We start from the raw sequence: 22,105 nt of genomic DNA, 5'->3' as shown, positions 1-22,105 counted from the left end.
TCCATAATAAAGAAAGGATATTCAATAGAAACAGACCCAAAAAGGACATAGATGACAGAACTAGACAAGGACATTAAGACAGTTATTTAAAATGTATTTCACATGCTCTGGGGCATTTGGGTGGCTCAGTCAGTTGAGAGTCCAACTTCAGCTAAGGTCATGATCTATCTCATGGTTTGTTGAGTTCAAGTCCCACATAGGGCTCTCTGCTATCAGCGCAGAGCCTGCTTCAGATCCTCTGTTGCCCTTGCCCCCGAGCATCTCTCAAAAATAAATAGAAAAATTTAAGAAAATGTATTCCACATACTCAAGAATGTAAAGCAAAGCATGAGCAGGAGAGAAATAGAAGATACTTTAAAAAACAAAGAGAAAGACTCAAGTCAAAACTTCTGGAGACAAAAATACACTTAATAGGATTAACATCAATCAGACTGTGAAGAAGAACATTATCAGGAATTAAAGATACTTGGGGCGCCTGGCTCGCTCAGTCGGAAGTGCATGTGACTCTTGATCTTGGGGTTGTGAGTTTGAGACCGATATTGAGTATAGAGATTACTTAAATAAACAAACTTAAAAAAAAAGAATTCAAAAACAGCAGTAGAAACTACCTAAATGAAAACACAAAGATTTAAAAAAACAAAAAGAACAGGGGTGCCTGGGTGGCTCATTCGGTTAAGCATCTGACTTCTTGGTTTCTGCTCAGGTCATGATCTCACAGTTCATGAATTCGAGCCCCGCATGAGGCTCTCTGCTTTGGATCCCATCTCCCCCTCTCTGCCTCTCCACTGTTCTCTTTCTCTCTCAAGAATAAATAAACATTAAAAAAAAAAAAAAATAGAACTTTGTGAGTATGAAACACTAAGCATACAAACATACATGTTGACTGGCTGCCTGAAGGGATATGGATAGGAAAGGAAATATTTTCTTTATTTTTTTTTTAACGTTTATTTATTTTTGAGACAGAGAGAGACAGAGCATGAACGGGGGAGGGTCAGAGAGAGGGAGACACAGAATCTGAGACAGGCTCCAGGCTCTGAGCTGTCAGCAGAGCTGGACACGGGGCTTGAACTCACTGACTGTGAGATCATGACCTGAGCCGAAGTCGGCTGCTTAAAAGACTGAGCCACCCAGGCGCCCCGGGAAAGGAAATATTTAAAGGAATGGAGGAAAATACTTAAATGATGGCAAAACCAAAACAAACACAATAAAAACAATAAGCAGTAAGTTCACAAAATAAACAATGGCAGAAAACTTGCCAGTTTTGATGAAAAGTATAAATCTCAGATCCAAAAAACAAACCCCAAGCAAAAGAAATATGAAAAAACACACACCAAAGCATTTCATAAATTGCTAAAAGGACTTGTGGCTGGCTCAGTTGGTATGGCATGCAACTCTTAATCTCAGGGTCGTGGGTTCCAGACCCACGCCGGGTGTAGGAATTATTTAAAAATAAGTCTTTAAAAAAAAATTTTAACATTTATTCATTTTTGAGAGTGACAGAGACAGAGCATAAGCAGGGGATGGGCAGTGAGAGGGAGACATAGAATCCGAAGCAGGCTCCAGGCTCCCAGCTGTCAGCACAGGGCCAGACGCGGGGCTCAAACTCATGGACTGCAAAATCATGACCTGAGCTGAAGTCAAACGCTTAACCAACTGAGCCACCCAGGCACCCCAAAAATAAAAGTCTTTTTTAAAAGTTTCAGAAAACCAGTGATGGGGGGAAAAAAACATAAAAATCAGGCAAAAGGAAAAAAAAGAGACTTGTATAATCAGAGTAACAAATTTAAGAATGACAACTTGTTAGAAACAATGTAAGCCAAAACATAGTAGTCAGATCTCTAAAATGGGGGAGGGGGAGGGGTGGGCAAAACAAAAAAATATCAACCTATTTTGTAGCTAATGAAGTATCTTTCAAATACAAGAAATAAATCCTCTTCGTGAAAAAAATACTAAAAGAAGTCTAGACAGAGAAAAAATAATACCGGGTAGAAATTTGGATCTACACACCCAAAAAAAGAAGTTTGTATATACATAAATAAAAAGCATTGACAACAGTAAATGAGGATTGTAAATATATCTTTATTTATATTTATATAAATTTTTATATTTTATATATTTATATATTTTAAAATATATATAATAAATTATATATATTTATAAATACAAATAATATCTTTATTTTTTAAAACTTTTTTTTGAGAGAGAGACAGTGAACAGGGGAGGGTGAGAGAGAGAGAAAGAGAGACACATAGAATCCAAAGCAGGCTCCAGGCTCTGTCAGCTCTAACCAAAGGTGAAAAATCTACACACTGGAAACTATAGAAAGCTTATGAAAGAAATTGAAGACACACACACACACAGGAAAAATATTCCATGCTCCTGGATTGGAAGAACAAATATTGTTAGAACGTCATTACTACCCAAAGCAATCTACACATTCAATACAATCCTTATCAAAGTAACACCAGCATTCTTCACAGAGCTACAACAAACAATCCTAAAATTTGCAGGGAACCAGAAACGACCCAATAGCCAAAGCAATCCTGAAAAAGAAAACCGAAACCGGAGTCATCACAATCCCGGACTTCAAGATGTATTGCATTACAAAGCTGTAATCAAGACAGTATGGTACTGACGCAAAAGCAGACATTCAGATCAATGGAACAGAATAGAGAACCCAGAAATGGACCCACAAACGTATGGCGAACTAATCTTTGACAAAGCAGGAATTGAATATCCATTGAAATAAGACACTCTCTTCCGCAAATGGTACTGGGAAAACTGGACAGTGACATGCAGCAAAATGAACCTGGACCACTTTCTTACACCATATACAAAAATAAACTCAAAATGGATGAAAGACCTAAATGTAAGACAGGAAGCCATCAAAATCCTCGAGGAGAAAGCAGGCAAAACCTTTTTGACTTCGGCAGCAGCAATTTCTTACTCAACATGTCTCCAGAGGCAACAAAAACAAAAACAAACTATTGGGACTTCATCAAAATAAAAAGTTTTTGCACAGCAAAGGAGACAATCAGCAAAACTAAAAGGCAACCAACAGAATGGGAGAAGATATTTGCAAACGACATATCAGATAAAGGGTCAGTATCCAAAATCCATAAAGAACTTATCAAGCTCAACACCCAAAAAACAAATAATCCACTGAAGATATGGGCAAAAGACAGGAATAGACTTCTCCAAAGACGACATTCAGATGGCTGACACATGAAAAAATGCTCAACATCACTCATCATCAGGGAAATACAAACTAAAACCACAATGAGATACCACCTCACACCAGTCCGAATGGCTAAAATGAACAACTCAGGCAACAACAGATGTTGGCGAGGATGCAGGGAGAGAGGATCTCTTTTGCACTGCTAGTGGGAATGCAAACTGGTGTAGCCACTGTGGAAAACAGTATGGAGGTTCCTCAAAAAATTAAAAATAGAACTACCCTACGACCCAGCAATTGCACTAGTAGGTAGAAACAGGTGTGCTGTTTCAAAGAGGCATGTGCACCCCAATGTTTATAGCAGCGCTATCAACAATAGCCAAAGTATGGAAAGAGCCCAAATGTCCACTGACCGATGAATGGATCAAGAAGATGTGAGGTGTACACACACACACACACACACACTGGAGTATTACTAGGCAATCAAAAAGAATGAAACCTTGCCATTTGCAACTACATGGATGGAGCTAGAGGGTGTTATGCTAAGCAAAATTAGAAAAAGACAGGATTTTGGAAGACTATTGCCCAGAAGAAAAGATGTTTGGTTTTCACAAGCCAAAGATGTACCGAAGTATAGAGGGCTGCTGTATTTGCAGAGGTAAGTCCTCCAGTTCTTGATTCACTGACAGTAAATGCTATGAAAAGGACTTCCAGAGCTCTTTTGGGTCACATGAGACTGGTTCAGGAGACATCTGTAATGCCTGTGTCCTGCTTGTGAAAAGATGGAAGAAATTGCCAGCAGGATCACAAAAAAACTGGAATCATGTGGTAGATGCAAGGGCAGGACCCAGTCTGAAGACAACATTGAAACCAAAGAAAGTGAAAACTTTATCTGGAAACATGATAAAAAGCAACCAAATCAGTAAACTACAGAAGGAATTCAAACGTCACAATTCTGATGCTCACAGTACCACCTCAAGTGCCTCCCCAGCTCAGTCTCCTTGTTATAGTAACCAGTCAGATGATGGCTCAGATACAGAGATGGCTTCTGGCTCTAACAGAACGCCAGTTTTTTTCCTTTTTAGATCTCACATACTGGAAAAGACAGAAAATACGTTGTGGGATTATCTATAAAGGCCGTTTTGGAGAAGTTCTCATCGACACACATCTATTCAAGCCTTGCTGCAACAATAAGAAAGCAGCTGCTGAGAAGCTGGAGGAGCAGGGGCCAGAGCCTCTGCCCATCTCCACTCAGGAGTGGTGACTGAGGTTTAGGTAGAAGGGGAACAAAAAAACTATTTAAATTTTGGAAAGAAAACAAAGCAACAAAACCCTCCTATTTTTAACTTGGATACCTGCTATTCTGCCAAAAGACACTTTCTAGAATAGTTTTGAATGGGTTGTTATTTCTCCTCCAGTTCCACAAACTCTGAAGCCAGTGTCTAGCTTACTAAAAGAAAAAAAGTACACATAATATTTAAGATGCTGAGTATTTCACAGGAAAGCTGATGCTGCTGTAAAGTGCTCTTTAAGTCTTTTTTTTTTTTTAATCCCCTTCTAATGAATGAATCTAGGGGAATTTCAGGGGACAGAGATGGGATTTGTTGTATGATAAACGTATGTAGTTTTAGTCTTTCTATATTGAGAAGCAGTGTTGGGCATTTTTAAGATGGCTGGCTATACTTGTTTTCCTTCATGATAATAAATTTGTCATAACTCAGTAACATGGACTTGCCCCAAGAGGTAGTTGTCAATAATTTAAGGTCTTGCCAAAGTTCTGATGATTCAAGCCTGTACTACTGAATATTAAGCAGGACAGACTAAGCTCTCTGGTGCAAATGCCTTGAAGGAGTAGTTTCTAAACATACAGAGAGGTAACTTGAGTGTATATGTTGCATCCTCTGTCACCTCCCTCCATATTCATTTTTGATAAAGATTTTAATCTATATTGAAACTTCTAAAGCAGAATCAAAGCTCCTCTGGGGAAATGTCAAGTTTTAGGATGAGCAATCCTAAATGAAGAGAACCAAAGCATTGCCGCATGGTAGAGATCACATTCTATTAAAAATGTTAAATTATCGGGGCGCCTGGGTGGCGCAGTCGGTTAAGCGTCCGACTTCAGCCAGGTCACGATCTCGCGGTCCGTGAGTTCGAGCCCCGCGTCAGGCTCTGGGCTGATGGCTCAGAGCCTGGAGCCTGTTTCCGATTCTGTGTCTCCCTCTCTCTCTGTCCCTCCCCCGTTCATGCTCTGTCTCTCTCTGTCCCAAAAATAAATAAACGTTGAAAAAAAAAATTAAAAAAAAATAAAATAAAATAAAAATGTTAAATTATCTAAAAAAAATGTGCACGTCTTCAGGATGGCACACACAAAAAACAAAGGTTAATGCTGCTTGGGGCACATTTCTTAGAGGGCTTGCCTAGTGTGTAAATAATTGACTTTTGTTTGTGTTACATGACTGGGGACTTCATTGAAAATCTGCGCAATTCAGTTTTAGCTCTGGATTACTTCAGTTGATCTTTGTGAAGGTTTTGTCTGTGTAGAGTGAGTTGGGGTTGTTTGACTGGTTTTAACCTATTAGGGTCTGGGGTTTTTGTTTTTTTTTTTTCACTCTATATTAAAGTAAAATTCTAAAAGAAAAGAAGTGTGTGTTAATGCTGAGTGGGCTGGTTTAGGTTTGACTTCTTTTAGTCAGGCTTTGTGAACATTGAAATGTTAGATGATGCATCCTGAACACGGAGCTCTTTGATTCCAAAATCTTCATTTGAGGCCTTTTTACCTGAACCCAAACCAAAGTACTGTCATTGCCTCTTTTCTAAACGTTCAGGAATAACCTATCATAATTAGATAGGTTCAGACCTATCATAATTAGGGAAGATCATTTGCCTACCTTATAACAACATGACTCAGTGCTTATTTTTAAAACTGGATTTTAAAAATTAGATAGTATAAATAACAGGAGTGAGCCATTTTTTACGGGCACCATATAGTTTTATAATTCTTAATCTAAACTTAAAATTTTATATTTCTTCCTTATGGCAAAAACTACAAGCCACCATATGCACAGATTACACCATGAGTTGGGTTGGCTCTCCCACAGCCTCTGAGGTGAATTACAAGAGTCCCAGCCATTATCATATTCCTCCTGTTGTTTCCAAATGGTTTTTTTTTTAATTTTTTTGTACATTTTGGCCACAGTATTGGTGGTAGAATATACTATAATATGGATCATCTCTACTTCTGTATTTATTTATTACCAGACCTCAACCACAGCCTTCTTTTTCCCCTTCCACCTCTTTGCCTGTAGGATGTACTATATGTAGTCATGCACTTTGTATTAATATATTAGAAATCTACAAATCTGTTTTGTACTTTTTATACTGTTGGATACTTATAATCAAAACTTTTATTAGGGTATTGAATACATTTAGTCTTACTAGAAAATAAAAAAAAATTAGAGAAAGAAAATGGCCTACGACTTCACTCATAGGAGGAATTTAAGATACAAAACAGATGAACATAAGGGAAGCAAAAATAAGAACAGGGAGGGGCAGGGTGTCTGTCGATTAAGAATCAGACATCAGCTCAAGTCATGATCTCACACTTCATGGGTTTGAACCCCATATCTGGGTCTTTTCATTCCAGCTTGGAGCCTGGAGCCTACTTCGGATTCTGTCTCCCTCCCTCTCTGCCCTTCCCCTGCTCGTGCTCTCTCTCAAAAATAAATAATAAAACATTAATTAATTAATAAAACAGGGAGGGGGACAAAAGACTCTTAAATACAGAGAACAAACTGAGGGTTGCTGGAGGGGTTGTGGGTGGGGATGGGCTAAATGGGTAAGGGGCATTAAGGGGCATTAAGTGCTTGTTGGGCCAAGCACTGGGTGTTATTTATACATAAGGGATGGATGAATCACTGGAATCTACTTCTGAAATAATTATTGCACTATATGCTAACTTGGATATAAATTTAAAAATAAATAAAATTAAAAATAAACAAACAAACATACAAACAACTCTCTCCATAGCATGTATCTTTTGAAAAACAGTTACTTTCTCATTTGTTAACAGATCAATTTTATCTTAGGGCACCTGGCTAGCTCAGTCAGTACAGCAAACAACTCCTGATCCTGGGTGGTGAGTTCAAGCCCCACATTGGGCCAAGAGCTTACTTAAAAACAAAACAAAACAACACAACATTATCTTGAACAGTTTATTTTCAAAGTATCTGCTAATGGGTTTACTACTGACAACCATTGTTTTCAACCTAATGTGGCTAACAAAGAGCTAGGAATACAAACTATAAAAGGATCAATTCTGCTATTGTCTTGCTATTTGTGCTTGCATTATCACCTTCAATCCACCATTTCTAAGCCCAGAATCTTTTAAACATATTGTCCATTTTTATAAGAGCTAGTTTAAAACTGGAAAAAAAAGTCCTATCTAGACTTACCATGGTGATCATTTGGTAATATGTACGAATGTTGGATTGCTATGTTGTACACCTGAAACTACTGTCAATTATATCTCAATTTCTTTAAACCTAATCTTAATGGGTAAAGATGTGGCACATATACATAATGGAATATTACTCAGCCATAAACAAGAGCAAGATCCTGGTGCCTGGATGGCTCAGCTAGTTAAGCCCCCAACTCCTGGTTTCAGCTCAGGTCATGATCTTGCGGGTCTCCCCCACATTGGGCTCTGCGAGCCTACTTGGGATTTCTCTCTGCCACTCCCTGGCTCATTTTCTCTCTCTCAAAATAAATAAACTTAAAGAAAAAAAAAAAGGGAGCAAGATCTTGGGGTGCCTGGGTGGCTCAGTCGGTTAATCATCCAACTCTTGATTTCAGCTCAGATCATGATCTCACAAATCCTGAGTTCGAGCCCCACCCTGGGCCCTGCACTGACAGTGCAGGAGCCTGTTTGGGATTCTCTCTCCCCCTCTCTCTCTGCCCCTCCCCTGCTCGTGTGCTTGCTCTCTCTCTCTCTCTCTCTCAAAATAAATAAAAGAAAAAGCAAGATCTTGCCATCTACAACACCATGGATGGATCTAGAGGGTATAATGCTAAGTGAAATAAGTCAGAGAAAAACAAGTAACATTTTAGTCTTATGTGGAATTTAAGAAACAAAACAAATGAACAAAGAAAAAAGAGACAAATCAAAAAACTGGACTCTTGGGCGCCTGGGTGGCACAGTCGGTTAAGCGTCCGACTTCAGCCAGGTCACGATCTCGCGGTCCGTGAGTTCGAGCCCCACGTCAGGCTCTGGGCTGATGGCTCAGAGCCTGGAGCCTGTTTCCGATTCTGTGTCTCCCTCTCTCTCTGCCCCTCCCCCGTTCATGCTCTGTCTCTCTCTGTCCCAAAAATAAATAAACGTTGAAAAAAAAAAATTAAAAAAAAAAAACAACAAACTGGACTCTTAACTATAGAGAACAAATTGATGGTTACCAGAGGGAAGGTGGGGGGGGGGGGAGCGTGAAATAGGTGAAGGGGATTGAGAGTACACTGATCGTGATGAGCACTGAGTAATGTATAGAATTGAACTGCTATATTCACTGCTACACCTAAACTGCTACACCTAAAACTGATATAGCACTGTAGGTTAATTACACTGGAATTAAAATTTTTGAAGTAAAAATAACAATAAATCACCCTACAGATATACTAGTCCATGGTTTATTACAAGGTATTCACTGTAGCACTATTTGTAATAATACTGGAAACAACTCAAATGTCTATCAATAGCAAATTTGTTATGAGATACCCACAGAATAGAATACAAGGCAGTCATAAAAAGTTAAGGGGGGCCTGGGTGGCTCACTCAGTTAAGTGTCTAACTTCATTCAGCTCAGGTCATGATCTCACAGTTCATGAGTTTGAGCCCCACATTGGACTCTGCACTGACGGTGCAGAGCCTGCTTGGGATTCTCTCTCTCTCCCTCTCTCTCTGCCCTTCCACTCTCTCTCAAAATAAATAAAATTTAAAAAAAAAATTAAGAAGGGGTGCCTGGGTGGCTCAGTCGGTTGAGCATCCAACTTTGGCTCAGGTCATGATCTCGCAGTCCGTGAGTTCAAGCCCCTCATCGGGCTCTGTGCTGACAGCTCAGAGCCTGGAGCCTGTTTCAGATTCTGTGTCTCCCTCTCTCTCTCACCCTCCCCTGTTCATGCTCTGTCTGTGTCTCAAAAATAAATTAAAAAAAAAAAAAATTAAGGAAAATCTAAGGTAACTATGCCCTGATGAATGATCTCCAAGACATATTGCTAAATGTTCAGAAATGTGTCAAATAGGCTACCGTTTATACAACAATGTAGAATTAATAACTACATACCATTTGTTTTTATATGCAGAAGGTTGTCTTTGAGGAACATATAATAAATTCCCACTTGAGAAGAAAAACTATGCGACTAGAAAATAAGGGGCAGGGGCGCCTGGGTGGCGCAGTCGGTTAAGCGTCTGACTTCAGCCAGGTCACGATCTCGCGGTCCGTGAGTTCGAGCCCCGCGTCGGGCTCTGGGCTGATGGCTCAGAGCCTGGAGAATGTTTCCGATTCTGTGTCTCCCTCTCTCTCTGCCCCTCCCCCGTTCATGCTCTGTCTCTCTCTGTCCCAAAAATAAATAAAAAAACGTTGAAAAAAAAAAAGAAAATAAGGGGTAGAAGGACATTTCACTGTATAACGATCCTTATGGATTTTGAATCAGGAATGTATTTTCTATTAAAAATTAAAATATTTCTTAAAAATCTGATACCTGCCAATATGGCCTTACCTTCTCACACAATCAGCTGGAGCTAAATAGTGACCACTCACTTTAAGGAAGGAGAATGTACTACAATCCCCATCACTTTTTTTTTTTTAATGTTTACTTCTTTTTGAGAGAGGGAGACAGAGAATCCCAAGCAGGCTCTGCGCCGTCAGCACAGAGCCAATTCTGGGTTTGAACTCACAAACTGTGAGATCATGACCTGACTCAAAATAAAGAGTCAGATGCTGGGGCGCCTGAGTGGCTCAGTCAGTTAAGCGTCTGACTTCGGCTCAGGTCATGATCTCAAGGTTCATGAGTTCAAGCCCCGCATCGGGATCTGTGCTCACAGCTCAGAGCCTGGAACCTGCTTCAGATTCTGTGTCTCCCTCTCTCTCTGGCCCTTCCCCTCTTGAGCTCTGTCTCTCTCTCAAAAATAAATAAACATTAAAAATAATAATAATAAAAATAAAGAGTCAGATGCTTAATCGACTTAGCCAGCAGCCCCCTGCCATTACTTATTTTTATCTGGCCCTCTAAGCTTAACATTTCTTTTTTTTTTTTTTAATTTTTTTTTTCAACGTTTTTTATTTATTTTTGGGACAGAGAGAGACAAAGCATGAACGGGGGAGGGGCAGAGAGAGAGGGAGACACAGAATCGGAAACAGGCTCCAGGCCCTGAGCCATCAGCCCAGAGCCCGACGCGGGGCTCGAACTCACGGACCGCGAGATCGTGACCTGGCTGAAGTCGGACGCTCAACCGACTGCGCCACCCAGGCGCCCCATCATTTCTAAATTCTGTTATAGAACACCACACTACTAAACACTGGTAACTGTCTGGAAATGAGAAAAGGAGAGAGCCCAGAATTCTTATTTCTGGGGTTGGGAAACTTGAGTGCTATCCAACCAAAATAAGGTACAAGAACATTAGTGAAAATTGGAAGACTTAGGTTTTAAGACAAGTGAAGTGCTTATCGAACTAAATGGATAACATCCAATAGGCAATTCAGAGCAAACATTTGACTGCCAAACATAATACATGTAGCACCTATTCATTTTCATTTAATCCTCTCACAAAAAACAAAAACAAAACCTGTGGCAGATGGCAATGCTCCTATTTTACAGAGAAATTACTTATCTAAGTAAATAAGTGATTTAGTAACCTATATGACCCTATCACATTTCATAGTATATTTCAATTGCCTATTGACTTTCTGTACTGTGCAAGAGGACTAAGCTTTAAGGAAAAACATCCTATCTCTCTCATTCTAGCTGTATACTAGTACCAGGCACAAGGTCTGGCACCTAGTCAGTATTTGTTAAAATAAATGACCAATTCTGAATCACTAGGGTAGGATTAGGGCAAGTGACTTTGCCACTTAGCATGTGAGGTGCTTCAGTTTCATCAACTATAATTAATAGTACCTAACTCCTAGGGTTTGTTTTGAAAATCAAATGAGAAAGTTCATAAAGTACTTCATTCAAGGCTTGACATATAACAAATCAATAACAGCAATTATCAACAATGAAACAGAGGTAAGGAACAGAGGTAGTATCAAAGGGAAATAAAATTAGGAGGTAATGACTGGTATCAGCTGCAGCAAAAAAGTTAAGTAAAAAGCTAAGAATAAGACTAATTTAGCATGTAGACAATCAATGATTACTTTTAGTAATGTTTAGAAGGCATGAAGGGAAAGAAGCTGGACTGATACAAGCCGAACTAATGTGTATACTCACTGCATACCTGCCCTATTAGATTGTGTATGATGACCAGAAACTGAGACTCTGAATTCATCTTTGTATCTCTAAAACCTAACACATTAAAATATATGGTAAGGGGCGCCTGGGTGGCGCAGTCGGTTGGGTGTCCGACTTCAGCCAGGTCACGATCTCGCGGTCCGTGAGTTCGAGCCCCGCGTCGGGCTCTGGGCTGATGGCTCGGAGCCTGGAGCCTGTTTCCGATTCTGTGTCTCCCTCTCTCTCTGCCCCTCCCCCGTTCATGCTCTGTCTCTCTCTGTCCCAAAAATAAATAAACGTTGAAAAAAAAAATTTAAAAAAAAAATAAAATAAAATATATGGTAAAATCCTGGTTTGTGAGCATAGTTTATTCAAGAAACATGCTTATAACCCAAAGCACTTGTATATCAAAGCGAATTTCCCCATAAGAAACAATGGAAACTCAGATGATTTGTTGTACATCCCAAAAATATTCATACAAAATAGGTTAATACTGTAATGCAAAATAATAAAGAAAAATAAACATATTAACCTTCACTTACCTTTGAAAATCTTCATGGCTGGTGTGAAGGAGAGAAGAAAGAGGAGGATTATTATTGTATAGGATGACTTTCACTATGATGAACAGAATCAGTTATCTACTGGTTCAATGGATTCTTCTCCTGCATAGGGGCCAGTGTATACACTGGCACAGATGGTGACTACAGGACAGTATTAATTAATAAACTCTTGTCATATACTGTACTTAACGTAACTGGCAAGGGGCACTGGGGTGGCTCAGTTGGTTGAGTGTCCGACTTGGGCTCAGGTCATGATCTCACAGCTTGTGAGTTCGAGCCCCACGTCAGGCTCTGTGCTGACAGCTTGGAGCCTAGAGCCTGCTTTGGATTCCATGTCTCCCTCTCTCTCTGCTCCTAACCCACTCACATTCTGTCTCTGTCTCTCTCAAAAATAAATAAACATTTAAAAAAAAATTTTTTTTAATGTAACTGGCAATAAGGCAGCACAGGAAAGGGTCTATATCTGCAGGCAGCCTGACCTATAATGAAGCAAATCATTCCTGAGCTTACTCTTGTGTTGAAAAGCAAAGGACTGTCCATAGGTGCTTTGAAGTGACAAAAAATACAGTAGTGCCAGGTGTGGGGTACCTTCCAATGTTCTGAAAAAAATCACTGATCTCTGCCAAATACCACAGCCTGAGACCAAGCATCTGAGCATAGGAGACAATCACCCATAATCCCGCAGTGAGAGAAGAACCATTGGTTCAATTGTGATGTGACATTCAGCACCACGTACTATTAGTATTGCAAGACATTACTCATTTATCAAGTTAAATTTTATTAGAAATGTTTGCTCGTCTTGCAGAACACTCACAGAACAAGTCACTCACAATCTAAGGTTTTACTGTATATTAAATATATCTGCTAAATGGTTAAACAGAAAGGAAGAAAAGGGGATCCAGGAAGGCAGATTCTTGTCTAAAGAAGTTTGGCTCTCAATTGGAAGAAGCTAAACAGATATATGATGGAGTAATGGTTTTTAAATGCATTCATGTTAGGACGTTTGAACGCAAGAGATGCTGCCATGTGAGGGGGAAAGAGGAAGCATCAAGAGACCAAATAGGTAATTGCTGCTGAACAATTTAATATTCGGGGGGGGGGGGGGGAATCTCCAATGGTTATCTTCAAGATGTTTTTTAATATAAACCCCCTATGAAGACACTGTACTATATTCAGACTTTTCTTGTATAAAACCTTTAAGTTCCACAAGAGGGAGGTCTCAACCCTCTAACCATCTATTTTTGTGTCTGTTATTGCCAAGCATCTGAATGAACATTCTAAGAAAACATACAACAGTACTGAATGGGCTCATTTTAAATTCTTGGCCACAGGGGTGCATGGGTAGCTCAGTCGGTTAAGCGTCCAACTCTTTGTCTTTTTTATTTTTGAGAGAGAGAGAGAGAGAGAGAGAGAGAGAGAGAGAAAGTGAAAGAGAACACGCACACAAGCAGGGGAGGGGCACAGAGAGGGAGACACAAAATCTGAATCAGGCTCCAGATTGAGCTGTCAGCACAAAGACAGACATGGGGCTTGAACCCACAAACCCTAAGATTGTGACCTGAGCCAAAGTCAGAGGCTTAACCGATTGAGCCACCCAGGCGCCTCAAGCATCCAACTCTTGAGTTCAGCTCAGGTCATGATGCCAAGGTCGAGGAATCGAGCCCCCATATCTAGTTTTACGCTGAGCATGGAGCCTGCTTAAGATTCTCTCTCTGCACCCCCCCACCCTAACACTACATTCTTGGCCACAAACCCAAAACAGAGACAACAATGGCAATCCTACCACACATCCCCTATGTGTTTTTTTCCCACTCTCCATAATGACTATTTCTTCTTCAAATGTCCTACATCATACTACATTCCTCCTTGCTTCAAAACAGAACTTGCCCCACACTTCACTAAGCAAACAGAAACAGACCTTTCTCCACCACGCCAAAATTACCAACCTGCTAACCCTATTTTCTGCTATCCTTATTTCTATGAATAAAGTTTCTGTACTAGAATCTTCATATAGCTGCTCCTTGTCATTCATATCTCATAATGGCAATATCTGACCATGCAGTCTAAATTAATCACCCAGTTATTTTCACCTTAAAATGGGTAAATGAAGACAATCATCTGCATACATTTTATCACTGACATTCTCGAATCTATGTATTTACAGTCTATAGTCCAGTAGTGGAGACTCCATCTGACATGACAAGAGGGACCTCTTCTCTTTTTCTAAACTTTTTAACGTTTACTTTTGAGAGAGAGAGAGCGAGCGAGCGAGAGAGAGCGGGGGAAGGGCAGAGAGAGAGACACAGAATCCAAAGCAGGCTCCAGGCTTCACCCTGTCAACAGAGCCCATCGCGGGGCTGGAACCCACCGACCACGAGACCATGACCTGAGCTGAAGTCAGATGCTTAACCGACTGAGCCACCCAGGCACACCACCTCTTCTCTCTCCTTAACCACAGTACCTCTAGTAACTGAAACAAATGATCAGTAAATATAGGGGAAATATGCTTATAACCTGGGAGACAAGAAAACTGCTTCACAAAATTCTTCTAAAAGAATGAAATCTTAACTTGCAGAATCTCCCCCACTACTGCCACCATGAGAAATGGGAAAAACCAGGGCCCACAGTGGCAACCAGAAACAATACAGTTTTCCAGATACCTAGTCATCATAGAAATTTATTATCATCTATCATCCACTCTAGATTTTAAGGTACCCTTACACATAAATGTAAGCTCAACGTCTGCCTATGATAGAATGGATAAAGTAGGACATATTCATACAGTGAAGCAATATACAGCAGAAATCACTGAAACAGTATGTAATGTGAACAATTCTCACAAAGTTGAATAAAAGAAAACCAGACATTATCGGGGCACCTGGGTGGCTCAGTTGGTTGGGCAACCAACTTCAGCTCGGGTCATGGTCATGATCTTGCAGTTTGTGAGTTCGAGCCCCACCTTGGGCTCTGTGCTGACAGCTCAGAGCCTGGAGCCTGCTTTGGATTCTGTGTCTCCCCCTCTCTCTCTGCCCCCTCCCCTGCTCACACTCTGTCTCTCAATAATAAACATTAAAAAATAAAACTAAAAATAAATTAAAAAAAAAAAGACATTACTACATACAGTACATAATACCATTTATTTCAGTCAGTTAGGCATCAGACTCTTGATTTTGCCTGGGGTCATGATCTCACCCTTCGTATATCAAGCCTGAGCCCCATGTAGGGCTCCGCAGTGACAGCATGGAACCTCCTTGGGATTGGATTCTCTCTCTCGATCTATATCTCTCAAAATAGATAAATGCTTTTTTTAAAAACTAGCAAAACAAGTATGTTAGAAATCAGAAGAGCTATTCTTGATGGGAGTGATGGGATTAAAAGGGAGATTTCTGGGTTCCACAGTGTTTTGTTTTTAATTTTCCTTTGTGAAAACTCAGCGGTACGTTTTCCATTTGTGTACTTTTTGTAGTATGTTACACTTCAGTAAAATATACTGAAAAACGGGCTGGTAAATTTTTTTTCAAGTTGAATGACTTGCCTTGCTTGTACTTTTACCTCAGAACTAATTCTTTAAAAAAAAAAAAAACTATGTAAAATTAAAAAGCAGGGTTCTACAATCAATAAAATAATTTTGAATAATCAAGACCTGACTTCCATCTTCTAACTAAACTTTCCATTGCAGGTTCAGACTTTTTTTAATGTTTACTTATTTTGAGAGAGAGAGAGAGAGAAAGAGAGTGAGTGAGTGTGAGTGAGTAGGGGAGGGGCAAAGACAGACAGAGAATCCCAAGCGGAATCTGCACTGTCAGCGCAGAGCCTAATGTGGGGCTGGATCTAAAGACCATGAGATCATGACCTGAACCAAGATCAAGAGTTGGATGCTCAACCCACTGAGCCATGCAGTCGCCCATTTTGTAGTTTTTATTACAAAAGTTTGTATAAGTTTTTCACCACCTTGGTCAGGCTTATACCTAGTATCTAACTCTTGGATGTTATTTAAAATTTTTTTAATGTTTACTTATTTTTGAAAGAGAGTGACAGAGTGCAAGCAGGGGACAGGCAGAGAGGGAGACACAGAATCTGAAGCAGGCTCCAGGCTCTGAGCTGTCAGCACAGAGCCCAACACAGGGCTCAAACTCACTGACCACAGTATCATGACCTGAGCTGAAGTCAGACACTCAACTGACTGAGTCACCCAAGCTCTCCTAAATTGTCTTAAGAATACAAGGTGATGCTCTTATTCAGAAATAATTTCAACACACTTACTCCATTTATTTTTCTGTCCTCACCTCAAAAAAGGAAATAGCAGAATTACCAAATAACAGAATTCATCTAAAACAAATCTAAGAATAGTTTGTTGCCTTTTCCCCCCAGATTCACCAGAAGGGCTCTTTTCCCACTTACATACTTGAGCTAATACACTTAACTCCCTCCACCCCACTGAAAAATAGGTACTCAGGTGTTCTGGCTAAATCTGTCACACAAATTATGACATTAATTCATCATAAGTCCATAAAGCTAACTCACAAGATTATCTTATTTAAAATTTTTTTTAACATTTTTATTTATTTTTGAGAGATAGAGACAGAACGTGAGCGGGGGAGGGGCAGAGACACAGAACCCAAAGCAGTCTCCAGGCTCCAAGCTGTCAGCACAGAGCCTGATGGGGGGCTCGAACTCACAAACCGTGAGCTCGTGACCCAAGCTGAAGTCAGACGCTTACCCAACTGAGCCACCCAGGCACCCCAGTTATTTTATTTTAAACAGCAAAATACTAAGCACTAACATAACCACCACACCAACATAAATGAAACGAATCACTTGTGGAAATAAAAAAACCCCAGAACTTTGAAGATTATTGAGCTAAACCACCTAATTATTATTTTGACATCTCTCTTCTCAAGCAACAAATAAGCAGCCCAGGAATTATACAACAGCTAAGCCAAAATTCAGTGCATCACAAAGACTCCCTTCTGAGCTTTCTTTCCTTTTTACCATTACAAACTGCTATATTCTTTACTTTTTGTAACAAAAAGATTAAGAACTGGTTAGAAAGGTAATAAGGGCAAGGACTGATTTAGCACTTAGTCACTGGTTACCTTTAGCAATGTTTTGTTTATTTATTTTTAAGAGACTAAGAGACAGAGTGTGAGTGGGGAGGGGGCAGAGAGAGAGGGAGGGAGATACAGAATCCTAAGCAGGCTCCAGGCTCTGAGCTGTCAGCACAGAGGCTGATGCGGGGCTGGAACCCACCAGCCGTGAGATCATGACCTGAGCCGAAGTCAGACGTTTAACCGACTGAGCCACCCAGGCACCCACCCAGCAATGTTTAAATGGCATGAGGGGAGAGAGGCCAAATTGAAGCTTTTTACAGGTGACAAAATTGTGGCCCAACATCTCTCTACTTAAGCAATGAAGTTGGTATCAAAATCAACTCTGAACTAAGTCTTTTTCTCATTCCACTTTTCCTCTCTACTGGTTTGAAAGTTATACATGTTCTTATTCTTTTAGTTATATCAGAATTATAGGGGTGCCTGGGTGGCTCAGTCAGTTAAGCTTTGGCTCAGGTCATATCTCATGGTTTGTGAATTCAGGCCCCACAGTGGGACTCTATCAGCACAGAGCCTGCTTCGGATCCTGTTGCCCTCTCTCTCAAAAATAAACATTTTTTAAAAATTATAAAGTGCATCATATGAAAGTCTAAACTCCTTTTCTTTACCTGCCCCTTTAAATTTAACCTTTAGACATTTTACCTCTGAAAAGCCTCACCAACTTGTGTAACTGAGAAATGCCATCTTTACTGTTCCCTCAGATTAGCTAATTAGGTTTTCATGGAATTTACTCAGGTTTTTCTAGGAGTAATGAAGGAATAAAAAAGGAAATACTGGGATTTAACCCAGACTGCCACTTACTAATTTGGAAATTATTTCACCACTCTAACCTTGATTTTTCTTATCAATAAAAGATAACTATTTCATAGCATACTTAAGTGGATCAAATAAAAACACTCAGAAAAGCACTTATTACAGGGGTGCCTGGCTGGCTCAGTCGGTTAAGCATCCAACTTCCTCTCGGGTCATGATCTCGCGGTTTGTGAGTTCGAGCCTCACGTCGGGCTCTGTGCTGACAGCTCCCAGCCTAGAGCCTGCTTCGGCTTCTGTGTCCCACTCTTTCTCTGCCCCTCCCTCGCTCATGCTCTCTCTCTCTCTCAACAATAAACATTAAAAAAAATTTTTTTTAAAGAAAGAAAAGCACTTATTACAATTGGTCGGTTTTAGTTTGCAACTTATGATAGGAAGAACTTATATTTTCCTTTTTGGTGGCACATGAGTACTTTCTCTGTGTATGACCTTCCAGGAAGCCGCAGACCAGTTCACTACCAACTTTGCCAAACACTGATAACATCTGGAAATCTGCAATCCATATTCATTGCATAATTTTATCTCAAAACAAAACCCATACAGCTTTTATTAAGTATTGTAGAGGGCAAGGATCCCTGTAAGTGGAATGATTGCTAGAGCTGTCTAGGGCACCATAACATAACTGAGTCTCCTGAGAATCTCAAGTAAGATCCTTTAAAAAAAAAAAAAAAAAAGATACCACACGACTCACAAAGCTTGTTATTTCAGTCCTAGTAAATCAATGAAGAGGCTGAAAACGGAGCTTGAAACTAAAATTGTACTTTCCAAGAGTTTCCAAGTGATTTTGATGCTGGTTTGGGAACCACTCCTCAACATGAACATGGTTCTGAAGGGAAAAAGAACCAAAAAGTGGTAGGTAGCATGATAGAGATACGTAAATCTCTAGTAACTGACTGTACTGCTAGTACAGTGTAGTTAGTGTAGTCTAAGCCTACAGAACCTCACAGCAACCTTTCTCTTTATAGTGGAGAAAGCTTACTTTTAAAGTGCAGAAGAGAAGGAAAAATATAAGACCAGGCCCCTAAGAAACGAAAGATAATTGAAAAGTGAGACCTACTAGATGAAGAGCACTTGCTCCCTCGAATTAATGGAGTGTTCCCTTTCACGTTTCAAGAAATACCTTACACCTGACGAGCACTGTGCCATTTTCAAAGCAATCATATATCTTTTATTCAAGCCTCCTACTACTAGTCGCGCATATTACAGTCCATTCACCTAGCAACCAAACACTTCTGAAAGTGAGGGGAGCTCCACGCAGTGCTAGGTGAAGATGCTGTGTGTCCCCATAAAAATCCCTCCTTAGCAGCCAAGTCTCTGGACAACTCTTGAAGCCTAGAGACACTATGCTCTCCGTCACAGGCCTAAGAACGAGGACAGCTGAGTAGGAGGACACGAGGCGAGCGAATAGACGGTGGAAAACAAGCTTCACCGCGCCACACCGCGGAAGTTGGAGGTTCTCCGCGAGCCGCACAGCACCAAACAATGGAGTTTTCCCGCCTCCTCAGGACCCCGCCCCCTGCTCCAGAGCTAGAGGGAAGGGAACGCTCCCGCGCAAGCCCCGCCCCCGAAGGCCCCGCCCCCTCCCGAGCCCACCGGACCGGCCTCCCTCCTCGTGCAGAGGGGTTTTTTTTTTTTTGGCGCCAAATCTCTTGAGTTATTTTCCCGGTTTGTTTGGGGACCCTACTGAAGACACGAGCCAAGAGTGGGAGGACAGTAGGAGCTTAAACACAGACCAGCGCGCTGTGGCCCCGCCTCCTCAAAGATAGCCCCGGGCCGGGGGAGGAAGGAGAGGGGCAGGCGATGGAGCAGCCGCCGCTGCCCCCGGCAAGATGGCGGCCGCGAAAAGCGGGGCAGGGGGCGCCAGCCGACTTGCGTTACCGCTAATGCTCGAGGTTCTCTGCAAGAGGTGGGTTTCCACAGTGCCGGCCTCCCCAAACTGCGACGGTTGCTCACTGGGAGGCAAGTCCTCTCTCTCACGGGTCTGTCCCTCCGGGGGAGCCCCCGTCCACCACCCCCTCCCCGTGTACTGGCCAGTGCCTCAAGCTCTCTACAGTCCCGCTTACTTGTCGGCGGAAACCAGCTCCGCGGTGATGGCGGCAGTGGCTGTGGACTCTGCGGCCATCGTTCCCCTGAGGTGGTGGACCAGCGGGCAGAACAGAATCTGTGAGGAAAACAGAGGGAATTTGGGAAGCCAGAAACCTATTCAGGGACAGAAAATGGCAGATTGGAGACCCCGCGCGGCTGGACCCCTATATATACCAGAGCCCTTCGCCCCGCCCTTCCACTTCCGGATCCGCCCCCTCGAGTTTAAAGGGCCAGGACTCTGCTCCAGTCCAGTCCAAGGACACGCCCTCTCTCGCGGTCGTTTTCAACGGGGTACCTTCCTCCCTTGCCAGCTTTCTCCCCCAAAAGTAACTTCCTGCTTCTCTAGCAAGTCGCGTAAGAAGAACTGGAATCTTGGTATTACAACTCCTGACTGGGCGTCGGCCAGCGACTTTCACAGAAGGGGAAGCTGGTGCTGCTCTGCATGTTTGGAGAGAGTAACCGAGGGTGTCTTTCTGGCCCAGGTACTCCGAAAGGTGAACGAAACTTTCTATCCGTCCTCTCAGTCCTAACGGATGGACACGAAAGAACCGAGCATGGGTACAGCAGCAACGTCCAGAACTGATTTCGGTAAGAGACTCGTGGCTCTGAACCTCAGCAACAATGATGCAAGAAAATACTACCCTAGGATTGGCTACCGCTGAAACTACCGCGCTGGATTCAAAGTCAGGGCTGCGGGTGTTGGCGACTGGCTCCTCCCTCTGGGCCCGCCCCCCTTCAGCTGGCCCAATCCCCTGACGCAATCCTCTTAGCCCTACCCAGACTCCAAATCTGGCTAGTTGAACTCTCCTAGCTCTTTTCCTCCACTCGGAGCTACCGTTTGTCGTTTGCACAGTACGAAAAGAGTACTTTGCTTAGGCACTTTGAAAGATGTTAGCCGTTTTTATTAAATCTTAACAACACTACTGGTGAGATCGGGATTATCAGCCCCATTTGGTAGAAATAGAAGCCAAGGTTCAGAGGGGGCGCCTAGGTGGCTCGGCTAAGTATCGGTCTCTCCATTTGGGTTCAGGTCGTGATCTCATGATTGGGGAGTTCGAGCCCGCATCCGGCTCCCACGCTGACTGTGTGGAGCCTGCTTGGGATTCTGTCTCTCTGCTCCTCCCCACCTACCCCCTCTCAAAATAAATACACTGTAAAGGGGGGGGCGGGGGGGGAGCAGTGTGCCTTGTTCAGAAAGTTGCAAGACAAGTCAGTTACAGAAAGCAGTGTGCTTCCATTTCCTGCAACTGGCAGTGGAAGATAACTGGCAGGCTGCAATGATTGCACTTTCTCACACCTGTAGCATCATCCATTGCCTTCCACCATGGCCTTCCCTATGGTGATCAGAACAGGGATTTTTTTTTTAAATTTTTTTTTAACGTTTATTTATTTTTGAGACAGACAGAGACAGAGCATGAACGGGGGAGGGTCAGAGAGAGGGAGACACAGAATCTGAAACAGGCTCCAGGTTCTGAGCTGTCAAGCACAGAGCCCGATGCGGGGCTCAAACCCACAGACCGTGAGATCATGACCCCAGCCGAAGTCGGCCGCTTAACCGACTGAGCCACCCAGGTGCCCCAGAACAGGGATTTTATTTCTGTCCAGGTTAAGGCACACTGGAAAAGATTTCCTGCAAGAATTCTTCCTCCAGTCTGTAAAAGGTCAGGCAGGTTGAAATTTTAGGGGCATAGAGCTAGACCTGTAAATGCCAATTCCTGTGGCAAACAGGAGTGGGATACCCTTTATTAGCTGGGTGACTTGAGGTAAGTCATGTAATCTTTTAAGATTGTATGTAAAATGACAATATTTATATTCACTCCTTCAGGATATTGTGAAAATTACAGTTAATGCTTGTTTCAATAATCAACACTACCTGGCTTATGCTAAACACT

The 22,105-nt window shown here is 41.8% G+C and overlaps 1 protein-coding gene and 1 pseudogene across 6 annotated transcripts in view; one reads left to right on the top strand and one right to left on the bottom strand.

Moving 5' to 3' along the window:
- Positions 1 to 20,769, bottom strand: part of NASP (nuclear autoantigenic sperm protein) — a 43,945-nt gene extending 23,176 nt beyond the window's left edge. For 2 of the 6 annotated variants that reach the window (XM_086716817.1, XM_086716822.1), the window contains exons 1-2: positions 20,192 to 20,369; positions 12,193 to 12,210 (exon numbers count right to left, since the gene is read on the bottom strand). In XM_086716817.1, coding sequence (XP_086572943.1) covers positions 12,193 to 12,210; positions 20,192 to 20,250 — 77 coding nt within the window. In that variant the 5' untranslated portion in view covers positions 20,251 to 20,369. Of the gene's footprint in view, positions 1 to 12,192; positions 12,211 to 20,191; positions 20,371 to 20,508 lie in introns of those variants that run through there. The other 4 variants (XM_086716818.1, XM_086716819.1, XM_086716821.1 and 1 more) reach the window with 4 other exon arrangements.
- On the top strand, positions 1,859 to 5,123 carry LOC112848550 (SIN3-HDAC complex-associated factor pseudogene; annotated as a pseudogene).
- Positions 20,770 to 22,105: the final 1,336 nt, after the last annotated feature.

This window comes from Puma concolor, chromosome C1 (assembly GCF_028749965.1).
Source record: "Puma concolor isolate L17-30 chromosome C1, mPumCon1.1.hap2, whole genome shotgun sequence".
Lineage (NCBI taxonomy): Eukaryota > Metazoa > Chordata > Mammalia > Carnivora > Felidae > Puma > Puma concolor.
The sequence above is the reverse complement of the archived record's forward strand: the minus strand, read 5'-3'. Positions and strand labels throughout refer to the sequence as shown.